The 17,857-nt window shown below is 39.7% G+C and overlaps 1 protein-coding gene across 2 annotated transcripts in view; it reads left to right on the top strand.

Annotated features, from left to right (window-relative positions):
• Nucleotides 1–17,857, top strand: part of COL12A1 (collagen type XII alpha 1 chain) — a 124,176-nt gene that overhangs the window by 20,233 nt on the left and 86,086 nt on the right. For both annotated transcript variants that reach the window (XM_073006170.1, XM_073006171.1), the window contains exons 9-13: nt 1,233–1,523; nt 1,728–2,330; nt 4,184–4,456; nt 7,541–7,813; nt 12,204–12,476. In XM_073006170.1, the coding sequence (XP_072862271.1) occupies nt 1,233–1,523; nt 1,728–2,330; nt 4,184–4,456; nt 7,541–7,813; nt 12,204–12,476 (1,713 nt within the window). The remainder of the gene's footprint in view (nt 1–1,232; nt 1,524–1,727; nt 2,331–4,183; nt 4,457–7,540; nt 7,814–12,203; nt 12,477–17,857) is intronic.

The raw sequence follows: 17,857 nt of genomic DNA, 5'->3' as shown, positions 1-17,857 counted from the left end.
ACAACTCCCATTGTGAATGGGAGTTCGTTCCTGATTTGGCTCTCAACTTGACTGTTGTTGTGTATAGGAATGCTAGCAATTTTTGCATATTGATTTTATATCCTGAGACTTTGCTAAAGTTGTTTATCAGCTTAATAAGCTTTTGGGCTAAGACTATGCAGTTTTCTAGAGGAATTATGTTATCTGCAAACAGGGGTAGTTTGACTTCCTTTCTTTATATTCAGATGCTTTTTATTTCTTTTTCTTGCTTGATTGCTCTGGCCAGAACTTCCAATCCTATGTTGAACAGGAGTGGTGAGAGAGGGCAACCTCATCTTGTGCTAGTTTTCAAGAGAAATGCTTCCAGCTTTTGCCTATTCAGTATAAACGTCATTTTTGTGTGCTACATCTGATTTTTTTTTGAGGAGGTGATGTATAAATTTGGGCCTTTTTACACACACTTCTTGCAGGTTGATTTGTAAAAATTTAGAACTATATCTTCTGGGAAGTTGATTCCATTGACAAATCCAGAATTTTGATATCATCTGAAATATCTTAAAATACTTTATATTAACAGTCAAATGCATGACTATGTTCTATGTTGAGTAAGGATCACCATGTTTTAGACGATTGATATGTGTGTGTCAATATGCATGTTGTAAGTCATTGTTTCCCCTCTGTTTGGTGGCACTGTGAACATAGTTGAACTTTTTTTCTTACCCTGAAACTAGTGAAAATAAAATTGTTTAAAATTATAAGAACTTGTCATTTAAGAACTACTAAATGCTTTATCTTTCTTGGCATATTATAAAGTATCTTTTAAAGATTCCACTTTTATGATGTCATTAAGAGAGAAAAATTCTGTAAAGAATTGAATGAAGCATTGATTTAACAAATATTTATCAAGTGCCTACTTTGGTACTTGAGAATGAAGACAATGAGTGAATACTAAAACCAGAATGGAAATCTTGGTTTCAGAGAATAATTAGGCCTGAGGTGTCCCAACATTAATTTCTTCCAAATACTTTCTTATTCCATTAACTTCTCAGCAATTTGACTAAAAGCCAAGTGTCCAGTCACTTTTGGTTTGATAGGGACATGTGAAATTGGAGACTGTGGAGAGTATTGGGCAACTCTTTTCAATGTATTCAGGATTAATTTGAATAAGGAGATTTGAAGGTCCAAACCTAAAGACCAAATTATTAAGGTTACATCTCACTGTTATTAATCACTGTCTGCTTGTAACTTTTTAGTTGTTGAGCCTCCTTCAAATTTGATTGCCATGGAAGTCTCTTCAAAATACGTTAAGCTAAGTTGGAATCCATCTGCTAGTCCAGTGACTGGCTACAAAGTCATCCTCACACCAATGACAGCAGGAAGCCGACAGCATGCTCTGAGTGTGGGGCCTCAGACAACCACGCTCAGTGTTCGTGACCTCTCAGCAGACACAGAATACCAGATCAGTGTTTCTGCCATGAAGGGAATGACATCCAGTGAACCCATCTCAATAATGGAGAAGACTCAGCCAATGAAAGTACAAGTGGGTGAGTTAATGTGTGCATCATGTGTTTGGAATATGTGAAGGTCTGTTTGACAGAATGCTTTACTTGTTAGGACTTAGTTTTGAATGAAATATTTGCAGTAGTTTTTTTTCTTTTTTAAGAAGCATGCTTACTAAGAAAGCTAGATATGTATATTTTGATGATGAATATGTATTGAAGTTTAATGTACTTTTTTTCTCTTTACAGAATGCTCACGTGGTGTGGATATAAAAGCCGATATTGTGTTTTTGGTTGATGGCTCCTATAGCATTGGGATTGCAAACTTTGTTAAAGTTAGAGCCTTTTTGGAAGTTCTTGTAAAAAGTTTTGAAATTTCACCAAATAGGGTCCAGATTAGTCTTGTCCAATACAGCCGGGATCCTCATACTGAGTTCACTTTGAAAAAATTCACCAAAGTGGAAGATATAATTGAAGCAATAAACACCTTCCCTTACAGAGGAGGATCTACAAATACTGGCAAAGCAATGACTTATGTCAGAGAGAAAATATTTGTGCCTAGCAAGGGATCAAGAAGCAATGTGCCAAAGGTCATGATTCTTATCACGGATGGGAAATCATCAGATGCTTTCAGAGATCCTGCGATAAAACTAAGGAATTCAGATGTTGAAATCTTCGCAGTTGGTGTGAAGGATGCTGTTCGCTCAGAATTAGAAGCTATTGCCTCTCCTCCCGCAGAGACCCATGTGTTCACAGTGGAAGATTTTGATGCTTTTCAGAGGATATCTTTTGAACTCACACAGTCTATCTGCCTTAGAATTGAGCAAGAATTGGCAGCTATAAAGAAGAAAGGTTAGTAGACTTTGAGAGTAAAAGTTATTTCTTCATGAACAAAGCATTTTGGTTTCTAAAATTGTGGATTATGTGCTTTTTCAATTCTTTTTATAGACAAGAAAAAGTAACTTTTCTACGTTATTGAAAACTATTGAACTTAGTTTACTTGGCTCTGAGATATGACTTTCTCCTGGGTATGGATCATATTTTAGTTGGTGAAAAAGCTGTTTACTCATAAGAGTCACGAGATGTTTCTGTTCCTAGATCCTCAAGCAGGTTTAGGAACAAGTTTTATCATATGTATGTGTCATTTAGAATCCAAGTCCCAAGTATGGGGTGTTCACTATGTGCTGGATACTGAGCTGGGTCCTTCAACTCAAAGGTGATGAGAATATAGTCCTGCACCTTTGGATTCTTTTTATGCATTTCCTGGATCATTTTGGGCATCGTTTGTCACATCTGGAATTTTCTTCATTTGCCTGATCTACTTTTCAATGGTTAATTAAAAGTCCCATCCCTTGAGTTTAATGTCCTTTTCAGGGACGTGGATGAAGCTGGAAACCATCATTCTCAGCAAACTAACACAAGAACAGAAAACCGAACACTGCATGTTCTCACTCATATGTGGGAGTTGAACAATGAGAACACATGGACACGGGGGTGGGGGCATCACACACCGGGACCTGTCGGGAGGGCTGGGGGAGGGATGGCATTAGAAGAAATACCTAATGTAGATGACCAGTTGATGGGTGCAGCAAACCACCATGGCACGTTTATACCTATGTAACAAACCTGCACGTTCTGCACATGTACCCCAGAACTCAAAGTATAATAATAATAAAAAAGTCCCATCCTTTTCATGAAGCCTTCCTCAACTGTAACTGTCTTAGCACTATCATGCTATCACTTTCATCAGTTGGCTTTCCTATGAACTGCTTTTTTTTTTTTTTTTTTTTTTTTGAGACAGGGTCTCACTCTGTCATCTAGGCTGGAGTGCAGTGGTACAATCTATGCTCATTGCAATATATGCCTCCCCATTTCAAGCAATTCTTGCACCTCAGCCTCCCCAGTAGCTGGAACTACAGGAGTGTGCCACCATGCCTAGCTAATTTTTCTTTCTTTTTTTTTTTTTTTGGTAAAGACGGGGTTTCATTATGTTGGCCAATCTGGTCTTCAACTCCTGACCTCAGGTGATCCACCCACCTCATTCTCCCAAAGTGCTGAGATTATAGGCATTAGCCCCCACGACCTTCCTGCTTTTTTTTTTTTTTTTTTTTTTTTATGGTTGTTAATAATGTTGCATTGTCTCATTTCTCCATTTTGATTGTGTGCCCCCTAAGGATATACTGTATGTGTTAAACATTGTCTCTTTCTATGATTTAGTTTAATAACTGCTTAGTTTAATAAACATTTTGTTGTTGGGAAAAATTCCTTAATTTTTACTTTGAAACATTTGTCTGCAAACCACCAAAGGTTAATATCCAAGTACCAGGGATGAATGGGAAAATGTGGATGTTCATTTTAGGTCTGCTATGGTTTAAATATTCCAGTTGTTGGCAAGGCCATTCTATTGCTACTGCTTTAAGAATCTCAAAATTCACATTCAAATTTAATCACTCATTTAAATAGCAGAAGTTAGTATTATGGATAGTCAAGGTGAATAATCAAGATCTCTTGTTGGGTTGTAAGTTGGGGGGTGGGTTTCTCTCAATGGTCAAATGTAGATGAGGTACTCAGTACAGTGGTCTCAATGAGCACCATTCTCCCAAATTAATATAACCCATTTTATAAACATTTAAATATTGGTTATGGTTTTGTTTTATAGATTCAAACATTTTTAACTTTTTTTTTTTTTTTTTTTTTTTAAATAGCTTATGTCCCTCCAAAGGATCTTAGTTTTTCAGAAGTGACTTCTTATGGTTTCAAAACCAACTGGTCTCCAGCTGGAGAAAATGTTTTTTCATATCACATCACCTACAAGGAAGCGACTGGGGATGATGAGGTCACTGTGGTGGAGCCAGCATCGAGCACCAGTGTTGTTCTCAGCAATCTGAAGCCAGAGACTCTGTATTTGGTCAACGTGACTGCGGAGTATGAGGATGGCTTCAGCATTCCCTTAGCTGGAGAGGAGACCACCGAGGAAGGTGTGATGGGGGTTTCTGCCACTGTTTTTCAAAAATGAATAATTTATTGCAGTACAAAGTTAATAACCATCTGCTTTATAGTTCAGAATTGCCAATGCCTCTGTAAGATTTGGCATCTTTTAAAGACAGCTTTTCATAAATCTTTTTAGAAAGAGAAAAATAACTTTTAAGTAAAAAACCTTAGAATTCTTTTGATGAATTTGAAGTTAAGAGACCTAGAGAACTATTGATAATTATGGAATTAACTTTTGAAATAGTGCTTATCCATCATTTTTGGTCCCACATTTCAGGAATGTCATGTCTTAAATCTTTCTGAAATTGTTTACTGTACTTACGGAGTTAAGGCAAATATATATATATATACACACACACACGTATATATGTTGGTAATAAGTATATTATCAATTATTTATTTTCTTTTAAAAAGTTGTACTAAAGTATACATAACGTATTTACCATTTTAACCATTTTTTGAGTGCATATTTTAGTGGCATTAAGTACATTCACCTTGTAGTGCTACCATCACCACTATCCATCTTTAGAACTTGTGAAACTGAAATTCTGTACTCATTAAGGAACAACTCCCCATTCCCTCCTTCCCTCTACTCCTGGAAACCACCATTCTATTTTCTGTCTCTAGGAATTAGAGACAGAATTCCTTCTGATTAACTACCTTACTTGAGAGGACTCTTTCAGTACTTGTCTTGTTGTGCCTGGATTATTTCACACAGTAAATGTCCTCAAGGTTGATCCATGTTGTAGTGTGTGTCGGAATGCCCTCTCTACTTATGGTTGAATAATATTCCACTGTATGTATGCACCACATATCTTTTAAGATGGGATTCTTACTATGTTACCCGGGTTGACCTCATAAGCCTAGGCTCAAATGATCCTCTTGCCTCAGCCTCCTGAGTAGCTGGGACTACGGGCATGTGCCATGGCGCCCTGCTTCACATTTGGTTTATCTCCATTCATCAGTGGACATTTGGACTGCATCTGCTTTTTGTGAATATTGCTGCTATGAACATGGTGTGCAAATTTTGCCAAATGTTTTAAGCGTGTTTGTTTACATATGTACTCCTTACTGGATAGAGTTGGATATATTTGGACACACTTTGTTACGTTTGACATTTAAGGGCACCAATTTAAGTTGGTTAGTGGAAGACTAAGGCAAGGCAATTATTCTTTAACATTAGCATAGCAAAGTATCACAATAGATGTCAATTGTTGTTTCCTCTTTTGACTGGGAATAGGAGGTAAAGACCCTGAAAGAATAGTGTGAGGATTTTAAGATAGTTATAAAGAAGTATTTGCTGACAGGGATGCTACACATTGGCATACTATACTGATAAAAGCTAGAGAATCTTTTTTCTCTGAAACATTTTTTTTTCAGATAAGATTGCTATTTTTCTTTTTTTTTTCATGGTTTAGGTATATTTCTTCCTGAAGGCCACCACATAAACTAAATGGCCTAAGAAGTCCTTTCATCTTATGACTTTTGTGGTCATATAAGCGAGAAGGCCATACTCAGATATTTCTGACTTTCTGATGCTTTTCCTGTAATGCCTACACTGCTACTCAATGACCCTGACCCTTTCTCTTCAGCATTTTGGGAGGGGATGAGAAATCTGTCTCAAGAGAGGACTTGTCTCAGGGTTTTTGAGTAGAAGTCACTCCATTCATACACACTCTAGTTTTTGGTCATTGGGCTACTACAATGGAGTTGGGTAATGTCTTTTCAGTTATATTGTCTGTAATGGAATCTGGGATTTAAATTTTTTTAGTTGATAAGAAAGTTTCCAATGTAATACTTTCATTAAGCTAACAATTATAGAGCTTCTGCTTGTGTCAGATGCTCTGCTAAATGTTTTCCATAGATTATCTCATTTAACCACTTAAATAATCCTATAAATAGTCATGTTTTGCTGCTAGGATAATCTACGGCTCAGAATTACATATCTATTAAGCTTCAGAACTAGGATTCCAACCCATCAGTCTATCTGCTGATTTGTTCTGACTTGTTTAATCTTTTTCCTTCCAATACAAAATGAATCATGGGTGTAAGTTGGCCAAGTACCATTTCTTTCCTTCCTGGAGAGATGATATACTTCCTTCCTTTCTCTTCTAGAGAGATATACTTCCTTCCTTTCTCTTCTAGAGAGATATACTTCCTTCCTTTCTCTTCTAGAGAGATATACTTCCTTCCTGTCTTTCTCCCTGGAGTGATCTATTGATGTGTTGAATATTTAAGTAAACTTCTAAATGTCTGTGTGATACATGCCAGGCATGTTGTACGAGACTTTCACCCCAGTGGACTGAGAAGACAAAGACCTTTAGTTCATCTTTCCTGAATATATTGTCTATAGAGACAGTTGGCCCCATTGAGCAAGAGGGTCATTTAAACATGTTTACTGAACACAAAACCAAATGATGTTCTCATTTGGGCTTAATGAAAAATGCATTTAAAATTATGCGTCTGTGGGTGTTACCCATAGTGCACCTTAGCTTCAAGATGTAGATCTAATGAGCATTCATTAAATACCAGTTCTCTGCTTGTTCCATCCTGTGTATGGTCCAATTATTCTCCAAGTCAAGTGACTATACAGATAAAAAGTTAGTGTGGGACTGACTGGATAAGACAATTTGGTTGGGTGGGTAGACATGGTAGAGCTGGGTGTTAGGTGTTATTTTCCTAGTTTCCTGAGAAAATGTAGTAAGAGTGAAAGTCTTGGCTGTTTATATTCAAAGAAATGAATTGTTTTTATTCTTGAAGTTTATAGCAGTATAAATTTAGCATTTGATAGAATATTTATTATTTAAAATTTTACTATTATATACATCTTTATGTAATTAAAAAATTAACAGTACTTAGTTTCTTTCTGGATATTGTAGAATTCATATTTGCTATTTCAGAATTTAGTTAATCTCTGGCTAAATGAATGCAGAAACCAGGATGTTTGCAAATAAATTGCTCATGGATTTCTTCAGAGAAATGGTATAATTTAGTAATAAAAAAGTAATTTTTGTATTTTTCATATAAAGCCAATTTATGTTTTAACATCTGTTTTTCTTTTTTTATTTCAGTAAAAGGAGCACCTCGAAACCTAAAGGTGACAGATGAGACTACAGATAGTTTTAAAATTACTTGGACTCAAGCTCCAGGGAGAGTTTTAAGATATCGAATTATATATAGACCAGTTACTGGTGGAGAAAGCAGAGAAGTTACCACCCCACCCAATCAGAGGAGGAGAACGCTGGAGAACTTGATTCCAGACACAAAATACGAAGTAACTGTAATTCCTGAGTATTTCTCGGGACCTGGTTCTCCATTAACTGGAAACGCAGCCACTGAAGAAGGTAGAGGGAACATGCTTTTCATATGGTGACAACCAAACTCTTAGACTAGAGGGGAAAATTGAGACAACTATCCAGATAAAAAACTCAAGAGACACTTTGTGTCAATTATTTGAAGATGTTAGACCATAGTCCTTTTAGACTTAAGTTTAAATTTTTTTTTTTACTTAATCATGACATTATTTACTTGTGTTGATAAATTTAATTAATTAATTTATTCATTTTTTGAAGACAGAGTCTCCCTCTGTCATCCAAGCTGGAGTGCAGTGGCTCGGCTCACTGCAACCTCCGCCTCCCGGGTTCAAGCGATTCTCCTGACTCAGCCTCCCAAGTAGCTGGGATTACAGGCGCATGCAACTACACCCAGCTAATTTTTGTATTTTTAGTAGAAACAGGGTTTCACCATGTTGGCCAGGCTGGTCTGAGACTCCTGACCTCAGGGGATCTGCCTGCCTTGGCCTCCCGGTGTGTTGGGATTACAGGCATGAGCCACCACGCACGTCAATAGAATTTAAATGCTAGGATATAGTCTCAATATTCTTTAAAAAATAATATTATTAAATGTTTCAATGTGAATTGAAGGATGGCTAAGAATTAAAAATCAAACTTCTATGCACTATTGAAATAGATTGTATTTTACTTCTTAAGAAAGATTTTTAAACATTAACTTGTTTTTCTTTAGATGGGATGATTAGGATCCCAGGATATATTCTGATGTTTGTTTGTTGAAATTATTAATGTTTAATATGTGATTTCATTGGGGGCAAAATGAGACATTCATAATTTTTTATTTTATTTCCTAGCTCTGATGTTTTTAAAATAGCAATAATAATGCCAAGAACACATTAGCAATAATGAAAAGTTACTGAGTACCTGTCTGGTGTCAGGTTCTGTACAAAGGGCTTTTCATATATTTTGTTTAATCCCTGCATAGTGTTTATGTTATTATTATCATCTCAGCTTTATAAGAGAATTGAGGTTGAGGAAATTAAATAATAAATCAAGACCACACAGCTAATAAATGGTGAATCTGAGTTTATGGATTTTACTGCCCTACTGCAGACATTTACAAGGAGTATCCGTTATAGCTTGGTCTGCATCACCCTTCTCTGTCTCACTGCCTTCCCTCCCACTGCATCACTCTACCCACTCCCACTGCATTCCTCTCCCTCCTCCCCCACTGCATCACGCTCCCACCGCCCACTGCACTCCCTCCCACTGCATCACTCTCCCTCCTCTCACTGCATCACTCTCCCTCCTCCCACTGCATCGCTCTCCCTCCTCCCACTGCATCACTCTCCCTCCTCCCACTGCATCGCTCTCCCTCCTCCCACTGCATCACTCTCCCTCCTCCCACTGCACTCCCTCTCACTGCATCGCTCTCCCTCCTCGCACTGTATCACTCTCCCTCCTCGCACTGTATCACTCTCCCTCTTCCTCCACTGCATCACTCTCCCACCTCTCACAGCATCCCTTTCCCTCCTCCCACTGCACTCCCTCTCACTGCATCACTCTCCCACCTCCCACTGCATCGCTCTCCCTCCTCCCACTGCATCACTCTCCCACCTCCCACTGCATCGCTCTCCCTCCTCCCACTGCATCGCTCTCCCTCCTCCCACTGCATCGCTCTCCCTCCTCCCACTGCATCACTCTACCCACTCCCACTGCATTCCTCTCCCTCCTCCCCCACTGCATCACGCTCCCACCGCCCACTGCACTCCCTCTCACAGCATCCCTTTCCCTCCTCCCACTGCATCACTCTCCCACCTCCCACTGCATCGCTCTCCCTCCTCCCACTGCATCGCTCTCCCTCCTCACACTGTATCACTCTCCCTCCTCCCACTGCATCACTCTCCCTCCTCCCACTGCATCGCTCTCCCTCCTCCCACTGCATCGCTCTCCCTCCTCCCACTGCATCACTCTCCCTCCTCCCACTGCATCGCTCTCCCTCCTCCCACTGCATCGCTCTCCCTCCTCGCACTGTATCACTCTCCCTCCTCGCACTGTATCACTCTCCCTCTTCCTCCACTGCATCACTCTCCCACCTCTCACAGCATCCCTTTCCCTCCTCCCACTGCACTCCCTCTCACTGCATCGCTCTCCCTCCTCCCACTGCATCGCTCTCCCTCCTCCCACTGCATCGCTCTCCCTCCTCCCACTGCATCACTCTCCCTCCTCCCACTGCATCGCTCTCCCTCCTCCCACTGCATCACTCTCCCACCTCTCACAGCATCCCTTTCCCTCCTCCCACTGCATCGCTCTCCCTCCTCCCACTGCATCGCTCTCCCTCCTCCCACTGCATCACTCTCCCACCTCTCACAGCATCCCTTTCCCTCCTCCCACTGCACTCCCTCTCACTGCATCGCTCTCCCTCCTCCCACTGCATCGCTCTCCCTCCTCCCACTGCATCACTCTCCCTCCTCCCACTGCATCGCTCTCCCTCCTCCCACTGCATCGCTCTCCCTCCTCCCACTGCATCACTCTCCCACCTCTCACAGCATCCCTTTCCCTCCTCCCACTGCATCGCTCTCCCTCCTCCCACTGCATCGCTCTCCCTCCTCCCACTGCATCGCTCTCCCTCCTCCCACTGCATCGCTCTCCCTCCTCCCACTGCATCGCTCTCCCACCTCTCACAGCATCCCTTTCCCTCCTCCCACTGCATCGCTCTCCCTCCTCCCACTGCATCGCTCTCCCTCCTCCCACTGCATCGCTCTCCCTCCTCGCACTGTATCACTCTCCCTCTTCCTCCACTGCATCACGCTCCCACTGCCCACTGCCTTCCCTCCCACTGTATCACTCTCCCTCTTCCCACTGCAATACTCTCCCCCCTTCCACTGCATCACTCTCCCATCTGCCACTGCTTCACTCTCCCACCTCTCACAGCATCCCTTTCCCTCCTCCCACTGCATCGCTCTCCCTCCTCCCACTGCATCACTCTCCCTCCTCCCACTGCATCACTCTCCCTCCTCCCACTGCATCGCTCTCCCTCCTCGCACTGTATCACTCTCCCTCTTCCTCCACTGCATCACGCTCCCACTGCCCACTGCCTTCCCTCCCACTGTATCACTCTCCCTCTTCCCACTGCATTCCTCTTCCTCCTCCCACTGCATTTCTCTCCCCCCACTGTATCACTCCCCCTCCTCCCCTACTGCATCATGCTCCCACCACCCACTGCTGTCCCTCCCCTTGCATCTCTCTACCGACTCCCACAGTATCCCTCTCCCTCCCTCCCACTGCATCTCTCTCCCTCCATCCCACTGCATCTCTTCTTCTCCTACTGCATCCCACTCCCTCCTCCCACTGCATCACTCTCCCTCCTACCACTGCATCTCTCTCCCCTCCACTGAATCTATCTCCCTCCCACTTCATCCCTCTCCCTCCTCCCACAGCATCCCTTTTCCTCCTCCCACTGCATCCCTCTCCCTCCTCCCTTTGCATCTCCCTCCCTCCCACTGCATCTCTCTCCCTCCTCCCACTGCATCTCTTTCCCTCCTTTCACTGCTTCACTCTCCTCTCTTTCCCCTGCAACCTAGCTCAATAGTCTGTTCTGCTACAGAGGCTTTCTCTTTTACCTGCTTTCTTCCTCCTGTCTTCCATTGGTGAAGTGTGACTACTTCATTGTTTTTCTCTCTTGCTGAGAGTCTAGGGCTCTTCGTGTTGGGCACCATAATGTGACCCAATACCTCTTCATCTTTCCATTTTCTGGAGTAAAACTGGCTGGCTTTTATATGCTCAGTGGAGAGTGACATAGGACTGGGTTCCTTAGGAACCTTCAAAGAGGACATGACCAATCTACAAGGAAAGTCATGAAATAGCAAACATCACAGCTACAAAAAGATGGGGTGGTCCCTGAGGATTTGTACCCAAGGCTGGGTCTCACTGAGCTGTTTTTTTTCTCTTACTTTTTTTCCCTCTAGAGACAGCATTATGTTTATAATTTATCATTTTTATTATATCAGAATTAGTTCCTGAGTGTTACCTTTAGATGTTCATAGCATTACACTGATTAACTGTTTTTACTGAAGATTTCTTAAAGGAATTAAAGTCTGCATTGTAATACTAATCAACATGTATACATTTTATAATGCTTTCTTCCACTTTTAAGGAAATACAGGGAAACTATCTTATAGGAAATATTCTAACATGAAAGATTTTACTTGGAAGATTTTAACCTTTGTAAAAACAGAAAAGGGACTGGATATCTTTCCTCTTGTTTCTACTAACATATAGGGTCTGATTTAGCTTTGTTGGCTAGTAAACAGTAAAAATTGTCATAGTCTCACCCAGGATATAAATTTGTTGTAGTGCACATGCGTATGTAAAGTAACGAAATGTTTTTCAAGTCATTTTATTAAATAATGAGTTTTGATGATGTTGTCGTTTTTTAATGAAGTTAGAGGGAATCCAAGAGACTTAAGAGTTTCTGACCCTACGACGTCTACTATGAAATTATCTTGGAGTGAGGCACCAGGAAAAGTGAAACAGTATCTCGTCACATATACCCCAGTGGCAGGGGGTGAAACTCAAGAGGTCACTGTGAGGGGAGATACAACCAATACAGTGCTGCGGGGATTGAAGGAAGGGACACAATACGCCTTATCTGTGACAGCCTTGTATGCGTCTGGGGCTGGAGATGCCCTCTTTGGTGAAGGAACAACACTTGAAGGTAATTACCATCATATTTTCTGAAAATCTAGGAACTTGTTTGTGGTGCTGCCTCTAGGAAGCTTAAAATATTTTCAGAGAATGAATCTAGAAGTGTGCAATCCTTTCTCTTAAAAAGAATGTATATTGAAAAATAAATAACCATAAAGCTGTCTGTTATTCAGAGATGTAGAATGTAAGCAGCTGAAAAAATTAAACTTGATTAAGAAGTGCCTTGGGGAGCTGGATGCATAATAAGGCCAAAGAAATGTGTTTATAAGTCCATGGGTTGGTTGAAAGGAGAATAGGTGTATGACATTCAGAGTGGGAAGGGACCTTGGGAAACATCTGTGTAAAAAGGTTTGGATTGCCCAAGTTTATGCAGCTAGTTCTATCTTTCTGGTCCAGATAGGAACCATTTTCTGACTTCCATTCAAGTGCTCTTTTCATTCACTATGCATAAAAGCTCAAGAAATATAAGAACCCAAGTTTCTATTTGTTTTCTACGTAATTTCTGAAATTCCGTTCTGTATTAAATGTTCAAAGTGATTGTGAGAAAGTACTTAGTAAGAAACATCAGCAATACAGGAGCGGTTTCCTTGGCTCTTTAGAGTTAATTGTGAGAGACCTTTACATTTTTTAGGATCTTTTGAGATATAATAACAGCTCAGGTTTAACTTAACACAGCTACTACATGAATACTGTAAGGGAGAGAAAATACGCATCTAATTGAACCGCAATGAGAATGGATTGTAATGCTAAAAATCCCATGATGTTGACTCAGTCCTATAGTTGGGGGCCTACATGGACTATCAGCAATAGCTTTCCTTCTCTTTATCATTATATTTTATATGACTTATTTTAAATGATTATAGGAAGAAAATGAATCTGAAGTATCTTCTAATATGAAATCACAGTGACTAAGCAAAATATCCATCAAAGCTGTTGGATCCAGGAGCTTGGAAGGTTGTAGATATTGTAATTAGTGAGACAGGACATACAATAGGCAGTTCTTAGAAACTTCAAGACTTAAGAATGAAAAACAAATAATTTAAAAATACTAATCAAAATAGTAGTGATCGGCCAGGCACGGTGACTCACGCCTGTAATCCCAGGACTTTGGGAGACCGAGGCGGGTGGATCACCTGAGGTTAGGAGTTTGAGACTAGCCTGGCCAACATGGTAAAACCCTGTCTCTACCAAATACAAAAATCAGCTGGGCATGGTGGCGCATGCCTGTAATCCCAGCCACTTGGGAAGCTGAGGCAGGAGAATGGCTTGAACTCGAGAGAAGGAGGTTGCAGTGAGCTGAGATTGTACCATTGTACTCCAGGCTGGGCAACAAGAATGAAACTCCATCTCAAAAAAAAAAGAAAAAAAATAATAATGATAGTGATCAAGAGTTAAATTTCCATAGTCCATGAAATCTGTTTCTAGAAAAAGATTTAAATGAAAGATTAGGTACCAGTGTGTAAAGTACTTACAACTAGAAGAGACCTGGTTGTACTACTTAGCTGTGTGACCTAGAGTAAACCTTTAACCCCTCTGGGCCTTAGTTTATTCATCTATAAAGAAGGGATGATTATCCTCCCTCTTTCCTCCCAGAGTTATTGTTGAGATCAAACGGGAGAATGTAAGTGAAACTCATTGGAAACTGTGAAATACTATATGTCTACAAAATTCATCAAGAGGACATAGCTTATTAACTTTAGATCTGATATCTAAAAGCCTCTTGGTATACTCAGGGTTGGGGGGGTTGGATTGGTTCCAAGACCCCTGCATATACCAAAATCCGCTGCATATACCAAAGTCCTCTCATACTCAAGTCCCGCAGCCGGGCCTAGGGAACCTGTATATATGAAAAGTCAGTCTCTGCATGTAGTGGGTTTTGCATCCTGTGAATACTGTATTTTTTGTCTGCATTTGCTTGAAATAAATCTGCATGGAAGTGGACCCTCACAGTGCAAACCCATGTTGTCAACTGTATAGCTTTAGTGTTTCAAATATAATTGGTGACACAAAAGTTTTGGAAAAAATAGTAGAAACAGAAATTGCCTTAAATACACAGACATAATCCAAACAACAAAAGCATGTGATCTTTACAATCTGGGGCAATATCCAGAATTTTGGAGAAATTTGTCCTTTTCTTTGGACCTCTTGAAGTTCTGTTCTTCCATATGCTTTCCACGAGCTTTTAGCATAGGTTGTTCATAAGATATTTTTGGAGGACAAACTTTCACTCTTTATTTTTTACAGGATAGATATAGATTGTATTTGTGAACATTTCTTCTTTATAAGGAGTATCTTGGAAATGATTTAATAGCTTTTCTTCTGCTTGTGCCTTTTAACCTTCTCGTATTCATTTGTGCTTTCTTGCTTTTACAAATATATTTATGCTCAGTAAAAATCTTCCCAATTCTAAAAATTAAGGCATTTTTTTTGCCAAGAATAATATATTAAAAATTGCGTTTAACAAAATGTACTTTTTAGTTTTACAGGAATCACATTCTACTAGGCTGTGATTTTTGTAAGCCAGATGTATAATTTGTTTATGATATTATAGCTCTTCACAAGTGGTATCGAAAATCTATCAACTTGTATGCATGAGTGTACACACACGCATGTGTCTTTGATCAGAAACAATCTCTAACGGAAATACATAGATAGTAAAATAAATTTTAAAAGCTATTGTTTTCTATTTCCTGAGAAGAAGGAAAGCTAGATAATTTGCAAGTTTGCTTAAAAAATACAGTTAATTCCTAACTAAATTGTAATAATTTACAACGGACATTTTGTTCATTTATGCTAAAGCGCTTTACTGCAGTGAAGGATTAACAAAAGGGCCTCCAGCCTGATTTTGTTAACATATTTATCCCATTGCATTATGTGTGGTAAACTTGACAAACATGTGAAAGCATAGTTGTGACTAAATGAAAATAATAGAAGATTTTTGCCCCTGGTTATTCCATTTCATTTTATTGTATTACCTCAGCCAAATCCACATACCATATACAGGAATAGGATATGATGGTAAACGCAGGGAGTGGAAAGCCCAGAAACAGAGCCAGGCGACTGCTTTTGAGGGCTGCTGTTTTTCTAATCTGTTTTTCTCTTGGGAGGGGAGGTGGTAAGAGCAGAACTTGAAGGAATGTTTCCTTTATCCAGAGGCATGGCGTCAGCCGGCAAGAGCATTCTGTAGGTTGGACATCTTATAGATTACTTCAAATGCATTATGACTCTCAATTCAAAAGGAAAGAAAGTTGTTGTTGTTTTGTATTTAAAAAAATATGCAGTGTGGTCTACAGCCATCCCTAACTTGAATCTGTTTCCTAGTACTTTTTTTGAAATGCAGCCAATGATCAGAAAATTCCCCTGTTGCTGGAAGAGAGATTTATTAGCATTGGCGTTGGGGAAGTTCATGGTTGGCTATAGTACTGTAGGCAATAGAGTCACAAAGGCAGAGTTTATTACTATTTCAGATCCCAACTTCAGAGGAATGTGAGCACACATCATTAGGTTTGATTTACATTGTTGTTTCCCCCCGTTGTTGTTGTTGTTAGAGCAGTTAGACAACATAATTACAAAAACACTACTGTATATGTAATCGCACTTCAAGTCTTGAAAGAACCTTTAATTGCCGCTGTTAGTGCTTGGAGGAAAATCTGTTTTTATAAATCTCTCAATAAATAATGCCCATTTTAATTCAGAGATTTACCACAAATGAATGAGAATTTCAGTTTGATAATAATACGTTTTCTTGTTAAATTTTTGAGTGTTGTTTTTGGCTACGGGAAATATGACTTTTTAGAATTTCCTTTGTTTCAGTTGCTGTAGCAACCTGCCACCGTCCTAGATATGAATGGCTTCCTACAGATCAAACCAAGTGTATTCAGTTGACATTTTGTTACAATGAGGTTTTTAGCACATCTCAGGAATTCTGCATGATGTTGAGTAACATGAGGCCCTTAAAGATGGACTAAACAAGGCCTCTGTGTTTTCACTGATTTACTGCTGTCTCATAATTGGGAAAATCAGACATTCTGGGTATAATGACGCTGACGTTGCCAGGGAACTTTGGCACAGTCACCAAACAGTAATTTCTATTTCCTTTTCCTGTGAATTAATTGCTTGTCAGATAAAAATTGAAATCAATGTGGAGAGGTAAAAATTATGGAAGAAACACTTTTTTGCTCAAGCCGACTTTGAAGTTGAATGGTGATTTAATTGCTAAGATGTTTTTAAAAACTGTGTATAGCTTAACGTAGCTGAGTTAACTTATCAATAGTGAACTTTGTCCTTTGGAATGGTGGCTCTGATTCCTTGCTTGTAAATCAAATGTATTTCCACATGAACATTATCTAGAAGCAGATCTTCTGTATTGCTGTGGAAAGTTGGATGACTTTTGAGCTGAGCTCTAACAGAAAAGACAAATTGATTTAGAAAAGAGTTTACATTACATTTTCAATTTAACTTCTATTTTTGAAAGTGGTATATGAAACTCAATGAAAGCTGGCTGGAACAATCTATAAGATGAAATACAGTTTTATTTCATGATGATTAATTTTTCATGTATCATTGGCTAATTTGTGTTATAATTATATTTGAATTGGATGATAATTTGCTTTTCAGAAAGAAAATGGAAAAGGGGTAAGGAAATATAGGAAAGTTACTTAAATGAGGCATTATTTCTTTGGCTTAGCATGTGGAAAAAAGCAGTGTAGGAATCAACTCCTTCAGGATGTTCAGATCATAAGAAGTAGACCTGTCTGAATGACTTACCACAGCAGCAGCACAGAGACACATGCAAGCACACACTAGAAAAATGACTTTTGAATAGATGTAACTAAGCTTTATAGTAAGGACAGAAATGCTGAGTAGCCAAATTTCAAAACCTGATAGAGTTTTATACCTTTAAACTTATGACATTTATACCTATACTGGTACTATGCTAGGAAGAATAAGGTGTAAGGGAAACTGTCAAGATAGAATCAAAGGAATGGGAATAAAGGAATATCATCATTGTAGATGATGACTTGTTTGTAATGATTGCCAGAATTTCTATTACCAGAGATAAAATTAATAGAGAGAGCACAGGCATATATCCAGAACAGAAGAGAGCAAGTAGTATGAGACTAAATATTATTCAAGAAAACCCTAAACAAATCCCAGCACCATAACACACATATTTGTAAACCCTGGGGCACAGAAGAAAGAGGAGGACCTCAGAAGGGAGGGAGCCTCTGCTAGAGCAAAAGTAGATCTAGGTTCAGGGAAAGGTAGTGCCTACATGGCAAAACATCTACTAGGGTTGCTTTCTGTTCACTGCCACTGTTTCTGTGCTTTCTCCTTTTGAGGAGCAGTAACCTCTCCTGGAGATGGCATACAGACTGGTCTTCTCACATC

Source organism: Chlorocebus sabaeus, chromosome 17, assembly GCF_047675955.1.
Source record: "Chlorocebus sabaeus isolate Y175 chromosome 17, mChlSab1.0.hap1, whole genome shotgun sequence".
NCBI lineage: Eukaryota > Metazoa > Chordata > Mammalia > Primates > Cercopithecidae > Chlorocebus > Chlorocebus sabaeus.
This window is presented reverse-complemented; position numbering and strand designations above follow the sequence as displayed.